Here is a 9926-nt window from a genome sequence, read left to right as displayed (position 1 = left end):
GTCAAAAACTGTATGGGTTCGTGATGTGGGGTATGATGTGGTTGATGAATGATACATATCTACTGTAGGCCTTTTGAAAAGGGCTACAGATCTTTAATGCAAATACGGATTTATGTATGCTTAGAAAATTTCCAATTTGATAACATCTTTTCTTTTTCTTTTTTTTAGAAATCTCATTAACTCTTTCATAATCATAAATTAAAAGGGGTTTTAATAAAAAAAAAATATAATAATGAAAAACCAATTATATTTGGACGGACATTAAGCAATTGCTATTATTATTATTTTTTTTTACAATGCAAAGTTTTTGACTTGTTGTTGCAAAGTCAGTAGAGCGGAGAAATTATAACTGGAGGAAATGGCAGGCTCGGATATTTTAAGAGTTAATCAACTTCACATATAGTTCATAAAACTATAGTTTTGATTTAAAAGCAGGGATATAAACATATATATATATAATAAGACAAATATATAAATCTTATAAACACTCTTAAGTTTTTCTTTTTTCTAGTTTAAACAATTCTATTATAGGATCGAGTGTGCTTTACTTGTATCTATGTTTATGAATGTGTGTGTTTGAATTTTTTGTTTCTGCTTTAACTTAAATTTGAATATTATTTTAAAGTTTTGTTTATATTTGAGTAAATCACTTTTGTGCCTCTTTTTTTTTCCTACTACATAGTATAATAAGTGAACTGTGTTTGTATTTACAAGAATGAAGATTATTCGTCAACACAACTCCTCATTACTGATTAGCATGGTTATTCTTCTTTCACATGGAATTTCCTCTACAAAAGAACGGGAAGGTAAAACAAATTTGCTAGTTTGACTGGTCCTACCTATTATATACATTGCAAATTCCAATATATGTAGATGCTGACACAAGAATTATTATTATGCTATTTATTTAAACATTTATTAAATTTTGTGAATCGTCAACACTTTGTTTTGCTAACATAAGTTATAAGGGGATGAAACGACGCATTTCAAATTAGTGTTGTGTGAGTCCTTATTTACTTGGTTTTGTCCAGTTTTAAAATTGGTTCTATCAGTCTTTGGGACGGATCCTTAACACTGTCGGTATTTTGGACTCTCATTTTAAACTATAACTGATTTAAAAATCGAAGAAATTACATCATCAAGGATCGAACTTTATAAGTTTTGAGGACAGATATACTGTACTGAATTGGACCGGAGGAAGACTGAACAGGGCGGGTCAGCAGTCTTCAGTTCTAAATAAAGACTGACACACCACTAATTTAAACTATAAAGGGCATTGTTTCATTCCTGATTTGATGATACAGCATCCTTGATTTAATGTGTAGAGTTACTCGTAAATTATTATGGATACTATATTTTTATTTGAAGGACCCCTTTGAAAATCAAAGGTATGTGGATTGAGGAATCGGTAATGATTTTTATATTTTTTTAACCTGCCCATCTTTCTCTTTAATCATAGTATCCTGTCATAATAATCAAATGTCATTTTTTTAAAGGAAAAACTTTTTTGTCAGAAATTTTCTTTAAAGGTCAGGACCAAAAATTTCTTATAAATATACATTTTATGAGTATGACATCATGCTGGTACAGTTTATACATATAGAGTTTGATATAAAGCAATACTTTAGCTTGTGAGACATGTTGTTTGAGGGTCAATTTTCAAAGTGGATAAATATATGTGATGTCTCAGATTACGTGCAAGTTTCCTTGTTGTAATAAAGGGATAAACCAATTTCACATTATGTGCTAGTAGGGGAAAAGTCCTTATACTGCAAGGCCAAGCCAAATGTCAAGTATTTTCTCACTAGTCCAGGTCCTTGAACATTTTTTTTTTCTTGGTTCATTTCGAGGCATGAATATTTTCATCGAGAACAAGTAATGTCCTCATAAAAAAATAGTTTATAGAATACTTAATACCAAATGAAAAAATTGAAAAGACCTTTGAGCCCAGGGACTCAAATCTTTGATTGTGTGACAATCAGACAATCATAGATACACTCACTCAGCTGCTTGTAATTGGTCATGTTGATAGTGATAATTGAAGGGTAGTAAATATGCGATTAAGAAGCAACACTCTATCCTTTTTGGATTACGAGAACTAATTTTTTTTATACGAATGTTTCTTGTAATTCAAGGTATTACTGTGCTCTATAAAATATATTATTCGACTTTGCTCTATCAAAGTGTAAAGAGTTACGCATTTATGAATAATAAAAGTTGAATGTACTCATTCACACTCTAATATAAACGTTTATTGATATTCTAGTCATGAAAACTATAAAGATACGATACCGAAAATGAAGAAGATATTATTTAACTAGAAAAGTGTTACCCAGCGTTACTCAGACCAAGGAGGGAGCGGGAAATAACATTTACAATGGTCAATAGCATTTATTGGCAATGTAAAGAGAAACACAAAACCACAAAAAGTTATGGAGAATAACTCTTGATCATTGGTTCATTTTTGCAAATATTGCAAAAATTATGTAATAAAATGTTCCTAAATTGAAAAAAAAATATATACATGTTTAGTTTTATAATTGAATTTCCAAAATATATCGTTTTTTCTTCTTAAAAATTGAAAATTGACGTTAGATGAAATAATGAAAGAAAAAATTGAAAAATTATTCAAAAAATGACAGTTATTTTAGATGAACGTCAATTTTTATCGGCCAAATTTATATGAAACCAATTTTCAAACAAACTTCTATAGACTTCATTTTAACAAAAAATCCAATGTTTCATTGAAAATCCCTTTATTGCACCTAAAAAAAACACTATGCAATTTTCAGTGGTTTTTTTTTTTTTTACCATCACTTTTTTGATTTTGAATAAATTTATAAAAGTATAGTTTGTTTTTGAAACGCCAATCACTTTTTGTTGTATAACTCAATCCCTTATCTAGTCTGCTTGAGCTCCTCCAAAAAGCTATTTTTGTGTTTTGGGTATAGAATAAGCCCCACTTGTATTACTGACCCCCCTAAAAAAAAAAAATGGGTACCCCGTCTTAGCTTGACCAGGTTCAAAAGAGGCACTCATACAACGTTTCAGCCTCATAGACCCAACAGTCTGGGCACTCATAAAAGACATATACATTAACTGTATTTTATTTATATACAGATTTAGTGTACAAATCAAACACAAAGACTTTCTCTTCTTGATTTGTGGATTGAGTAAAGTATATGTACATATTATATACGTGGAATCTATTAGGTCAAACAAGAGGGTAACTTTTTTTTTATACCTATGAACTTAGAATGTGATTTTTCATGTTATATACAGTCATTATAACTAAAGGATACATATTACGTTGAATGTCAAGGAAAATATCATTATTATGTCAAACCTTCATAGACATATTACCATGTCGATCACAAATGATTAAATCATTTTCTATACACTACTGATTACTCAATTATTTTATTATGATAATTGCAAAATATGAATAATCACTTAATTCCTCACCCAAATTCATCAACTGTGTCTATCTCATTATCAACGCCTCAAATAATGAGACATTTTCATTAATTAAATATGACCATAATTGACATTACATATTAATAAAAGAATATAACATTCATTGTTTCCTTTGCAGCCTGTTCAAATATCCTTCCGGATGAGGAATTTAGAGTATTTTTGACAATGAACGCCAAGGCATCTGTCAATTGGAAGCTCAAGACAAAGGTTCGTCTTATTGAACTAAATTGGACTCTTGCTCCAGAGGCAAAAACCTTTGATTGGGTCGGATTGTTTAGACGGGATCCCATGATAAAGTTTTCACGTAAATATAAAAACATGAACACCATATTATTTTATTGCGTGAAAAATTAATTTTCTATATTTGTCCTTTGTGGTTGAATAAATTTAAATACATACTTGTACATCAAGTAGATCATTGGTTAATACTTAATTATTATTATTATAACCATAGATCCAATCGTGGGAGTGAGTGCATTTGGATTTGGCGGATACTTTCTCACTCGTTTTAAATTCCCCAAATATCCCTTCCATGGAATGAAATCACCTCAGTCAACGTGTCTCTACGGATATTGGATAGGATATATCAGTGGTAATAGAACTCTTAAGTCAAATTGCCTAAAACTCCAGCCTAATTGGATGTGGGAAGATAAAGATCTGATAGGTAGTGTTCCCTTGAATAAGCTCATGATACCTGGGTCGCACAACTCTGGATCATACTTGGATTTCGTACGTAAGAAAAGTTTCTCTTTTATGTAACGATTTTGGCATTTTCACAAAAATATATCTAATTATAATTATCGTGACAGATACTCAAAACTTATATTTCTCAAACTATTACAGCTTGGTCTATCAAGGATAAATATCATATATAGATACACTGTGAATCAGGGTGAAGATGTCTGGAATCAATTACTCTATGGAATAAGGTATTTAGATATACGTGTGGGTTATTACAAGGATACTCCAGAAAAGTTTTGGGTTGTTCATGACTTTGTACGCATGAATCCTCTCTATGAAGTCCTGAGTGACGTTAGACGATTCCTTCAAAGAACCAATGAAATTGTGATTATGGATTTTCACCGTTTCCCAACAGGTTTTGAGGAAGGGGGTATGCAGCACTCCGAGCTGGTTCGTTTTTTGACGCGTGAACTTGGGGAATTCATGGCTCCGGACTGGATTGGTAGAAATGTTTCAATGAATGACCTATGGAGAATCAATCGAACTCTTATTTTAACTTATGCTCATTACCCCAGTTCAGCGTATAATAATATTATCTGGTCAGAAGTACCTCAGTCATGGGCGGATGAGGGATCTGTTCTTCCATTAAAAAAGTTCCTAAAAAGTAAGGACTTGTGTTGTATGTAAGCCGGAGCACTTCATTGTCTCTAATCCCCCTTTTCTGAGCAGGAGAAATGAACAAAAATTCAAAGGCAACATATTTTTGGGCTGCAATGACGCATTTGACGACATCTCCGATTGATATCGTATTAAATTTGAATGGAGGCCTACGGGAATTAAGTGATAAGATCGCTAGACAAGTAAGTATTGTCATTCTCAGGTAATAACCTTCCTTCCTTATTAGCATTCATCTTAAATATCATTGCAAGCATTCAAGTTATCTCATGATTCCATAAGAATTGAGTACTTATTCATGATACTGGAGTTTTTTTCTTTTCTTTTACCTGATCCTTTAAGGAACATATATATTCATAGGATTTGTAACATTTAAATATCAAATCTAATAACACATTCTATTGAATGATATTTTTCACACAAATCTTTTGTACAATAACATTTTGTACAATTTCAAAGAAAAAAGTTCTCATGTACTTTTAGGGAGTATCTGATGTATTTATAAGAAAAAAAAATCAACTCAAATTAAAATTGTATAAATGTTTTTAAGTTTGATATCTATTTCTAGATTAGTGTTGTCACGCTACCAATATATTCTTTAAAAAATTGCCCTTTTTTGGTCAAAAAAAAAAGGGAAAAAAGAGTGTGTGTTTCATGTATAATCTAAAGAGTAATCCTTGTCCTAGTTTCCAGCCTAGAATAGCCTGGGCTGAATGCAATCAAGTTACACGTCCAAAATCAAGCCCATATATATTTGTTTTCTGACATCACTACAAATTGGCTAGATCTAGCTGGAAATCAGCTAGCCTGGTAATACTAATGACCAGAGAGGCAAACGTGATTGAAAGTTTGAATATTTTTATTAATATATATGATGACTGTATTGCTCGTGAATTCTGAGTTATCTGTTCAAAACTCGCAACCAGACTGGTTGTGAAGATTCTCATTAAGTGTTCAAGACTGAGTTTAGTACGCACGGGCGTCCCAGGGGGTAGGCTGGAGGCACTGTAACCCCCTAAATTAAATAATTTTTACTTTGACTTGAAAATCTAATATTAGAAATTTAGATGCCAAGAAATTTAATTTTTTGTGAACAGCTGTGGATTTTCGATTTTTGTATCGAAAAAATTTAATATTTGTGAATTTTTGTCAAAACATTGAAAATTTTAATTTTCAAAAATAAAATTTTACTTTTTTGAAAAAAGGCATAGACCAATACTTTAATTACATTTTAAAATTTTTGAGTATACTTACGGATATGGATAAAAATGATGATTCTATTTTGAAATATAGGTGAATATATGGTATCGGGTTGAATGGTGGGATGAGGCCAATATCGTGGCGACAGACTTCTTCCTTGGCAACAATATTATAGAGGAATCAATCATTGCTAATAGGAAACGAGTTTGTTCCAATTAAATCTTTTATCAACAAGAATAAAAATATTAAATTACTATTAATCAGGTAATGAATCTACAAATTCACCACAAGCATAATATAAATGTATTACTTGAATGTGAAATCTCAAGTACATACTCTCTCCTACAGTATTTGATCAAACTCTCTTTATAAAAAGCACATAATAAATACATCATACTTATAACTATTTATCCACTTATATAAATATCATATTTAATTAAATAATAATTAAAATGGATGATACATCTACTTACGTATTAATAAGTTGCAGTTTATTAAGAAAATTCATTTCCACTAGAGTTTATCTCCCGAGATCTCAGGATTATTTTGAGGGCTTTGCACATAGAAAAAAATCCTGGGATATCTTGTACATATTTTTATTTAATATTATAAGCTTCATTAAATATAATATACAGGACTGTGTAGTAAAAAGGACTATCCAGCCTCCTGTTTCAAAATAAAGAAGTCGTTGGCGACGCAATTCATCGATTTGGTGGTATCCTCTTTGATCTTTTTCTCCAAGCTGGACAAGAACTCCAGATCCCTCTTTAAATTGTGTCTTTCACTTCCTGGGGGTTTCTCTATCATTCTTCGTCTTGGCTACCTTGAAAGTAACTTCATCTAGGAAAGATAATTTTTCTAAAAATTTGTTTAAAATCAGCTCCTAATAATTTGTTTAAAATCAGTTTCTAGTCATTTTTATTAAGACACATAAACGTTTATCTACTATAATAAAATATTACTATAGGTGATTGTCCGATATTAAAAACGCATAACTGGGGTATTTATTTCACACAGCCCTTATACATTAAATAAAAGTTATTTTTAATTCTGAGTTACATACCTAAGGCCATGTTTCATTCTGGCCATGCCAGGTTGTTGGCCTCAAGGGGGGAAAGTTTGTTTTCCCCCTTAGAGTCGTTGTATATTCGAAAATGCACCAAAAAAATTAAAAATCCAAAAACGAAAAAATACATAGAATAAATTTGAATTAAAAAAGGGAATTACCAAGAGGATTAGCGAGTTTGCCTTAATATTCTTAGTATGGTCATAATAAAATAATTCGAAATATAATACGGTTGCATTTTAGTATTATATAATATAAAATATGTATGTAGAGAAATTGAGTTATAAGTAACATAAATAAACATTTTATTCTAAAATTATTCTCTTCCCAAAGAACCTTTTAGTACGAGATTATACACATCAATAAAAAAATTGTGCCAATTAATAAAACATGATCTGAAGTATTGCAAAAAAAATAAAAAATAAATATGACGAGTAAAACGATCATACATCATAAAACATTTAAACCGAGTCAAGAGTCTAAAATTCATATTCAAAACAATTACTTCCCAAAAGTTTCAGAAGATTTAACAATTCCTTTCAAAGTGTTTAAATATTTTGCTGATATTTTCGGGCAGTATCGTATCAAATCATCTCTATATTGCTCTCCATAACCCGAACAATTTGGAATCCTTAATGAGAAGGTCGAGTACCGCGCTGTAGCAGATATAAAAATTGTTCTTAATTCTTCAGTTTCCTGTGTTTGACAAGTGCATAACTTGTTTGCAATAAGGGCTTTGACATTAGAAAAAGTAAAATCCAACGCCTTAATATTATCAAAAGAAGTCCTACAATTTGCTACTCCAATATAAAATTACTTCTAATTTGCCATTGTGGAAGTGGGGAAAAGTTTTAGAATATTTTTAACCTTCAAGAGATTATCTTTATAATATTCCTTATTAGGGATATGTATAATAAAACGATTTTCCAATGTTTTTTGGTTGGGTTGATAAAGATTCTGCACCTCTAAACTAGGCATCAATATCAATATTACTTTTTCTATTATCCTTTATAACATCTCAAAAAAAAAAAACTACATGGGTCAATGTAGTACCGTACAGTCTCAAATTTAATTTTACTCGAAACTAATATATACATAAATAAGTAAAATTTAAATTTGGTTCTACTGAATCTGCAAAATTGCGGCTACATTCTAAGTTTGTGGTACATTTTTAAATACGTACTCCAGGCCTGTGACTAGGGAGAGGTGTAATAATAGCATCAATGTAAAATACAATAAATTATAAAAGAAAAAAAAATATTCCAATTTTGGGATTTTATAAAAACGTCATTAAAAAATGTTTACAAATAAATGAATAAAAATGTCATCTCACTCTATTCAACCCGAAAAGAAAACCCATAGTCACGGCCCTGGCCTATCCTAGAATTTGGGAGTGCCTTTACTTAATATAGGTCTGGTAAAAGGACTGAGAGTACATATAAGCCATTATATACCTACATAATGATTTATTTCCTGTGATATGATTTTTGGTCCATCATGTTCTATATAATTAACAAATCAACTTTACTAACAAAAAAATAAACTTCAAATTATTTTACCTATATCTATTTTGTATTGGTACTTATTTATGCGGTCCAGTCCAGTCTAAGATTGATCCACAGGACAGGTTCTTAAATCCAACTGAATAATATTGACTCGTAAGAATGAAACATCTCACTAACGTCACATAGGATAGAGTTTTTCTTATTTTAAGGATTACAAAGTAAGAATAGATTGAACACACACATTATATATATACATATTAAGAAGCCTCAATATAAGGCAAAAAAAAATCAAAAAATCTTGACTAGTGCTGGAAATTCTTCATATCTTTTTTTCGGTTGCAACTTGTACAAATTGTATTTATAAAAGTTACAACTTGTACAAATTGTATTTATAAAAGTTACAACTTGTACAAATTGTATTTATAAAAGTTACAACTTGTACAGAATGTATACATAATATTAGATTTTGTTATGAAAATCATTAGTAAAATTCGTAATTTTCTTTTCTTCTTAAAAAAATTATATAAGATCATTTCAAACTAATCATATCATTTACCTACTAAAAATTGTCCATAAGTAGTTAATACTTAAGAATATACTCAAGTGATGGAACGTTTAATCGAAATCGGATTTTCAGTTGTTTTTCAGGAATTGGGATCAGGAAAATAATGTTTAATTTACAATTACAATTATTATTTATTACTGGTATTTAATAATTTATTTATTTTCTAAGTTATTGAAAAAAAATAGTACCACCCCCAAATTAGGTAATATTTGCTTTTTACTAGAAAATTCAATAATTGTAATTTTTTTTCATATAATTTAATATTTGAAATTTTATATTACTTTTCAAATTTTTTTCCAAAATATTTCATTATAAAAAAAATTTGTGAACAGCTGTGGATTTTTGAAATTTCCCCTCCCCCAAAAAAAAAAAAAAAAAATATATATATATATATTTTGAGAATAGCCATGGGCTTTTGAAACTTTTTCCAAGAAAATTTAATTTTTGTAAATAGTAGTTAATTTTTGAAAAAAAATTAAATATCAAATTGTATATCTGAAATTAATTGAATTTTTGTTTGAAATTTAATTCTTTAAATTTTTATCCAATTATATTTAGTTGTCAATTTTTTTCCTAAAAATTTTAAATTTTAAAACCAAGCCCATTCCCCCTAAAATATAATCATGTGGACGCTCTCGATAGCAAAATGGTGTTTTTGTACTGTATTTAAAATATTAAAGAATAAAAAGCGAAAATTTTTACTATAATCTCATCCCCATCGGGATTTTTTTTCTTTTTTTGAATAGTTCCATCACTA

At 29.6% G+C, this 9926-nt stretch overlaps 1 protein-coding gene across 1 annotated transcript; it reads left to right on the top strand.

The window, feature by feature from the left end:
- The first annotated feature begins 416 nt into the window (after nucleotides 1-416).
- On the top strand, nucleotides 417-6513 carry LOC121122004 (PI-PLC X domain-containing protein 3). The gene is made up of 6 exons (XM_040717015.2): nucleotides 417-806; nucleotides 3596-3781; nucleotides 3932-4206; nucleotides 4321-4822; nucleotides 4888-5018; nucleotides 6127-6513. Exons 1-6 carry the CDS (start codon nucleotides 716-718, stop codon nucleotides 6250-6252), a joined length of 1311 nt encoding a protein of 436 aa, XP_040572949.1. The 5' UTR covers nucleotides 417-715; the 3' UTR covers nucleotides 6253-6513.
- Nucleotides 6514-9926: the final 3413 nt, after the last annotated feature.

The sequence above is a fragment of the Lepeophtheirus salmonis genome, chromosome 7, assembly GCF_016086655.4.
Source record: "Lepeophtheirus salmonis chromosome 7, UVic_Lsal_1.4, whole genome shotgun sequence".
In the NCBI taxonomy this organism is placed as follows: Eukaryota; Metazoa; Arthropoda; class Copepoda; order Siphonostomatoida; family Caligidae; genus Lepeophtheirus; species Lepeophtheirus salmonis.
The sequence above is the reverse complement of the archived record's forward strand: the minus strand, read 5'-3'. Positions and strand labels throughout refer to the sequence as shown.

What these genes read in the sequence shown, in the direction of transcription:
- LOC121122004 (XM_040717015.2), top strand. Translation starts at nt 716, where the DNA reads ATGAAGATTATTCGTCAACACAACTCCTCATTACTGATTAGCATGGTT. An exon ending in CTGGATCATACTTGGATTTC is followed by an intron (nt 4,207 to 4,320) that starts GTACGTAAGAAA and finishes AAACTATTACAG; the next exon opens with CTTGGTCTATCAAGGATAAA. An exon ending in ATTAAAAAAGTTCCTAAAAA is followed by an intron (nt 4,823 to 4,887) that starts GTAAGGACTTGT and finishes TTTTCTGAGCAG; the next exon opens with GAGAAATGAACAAAAATTCA.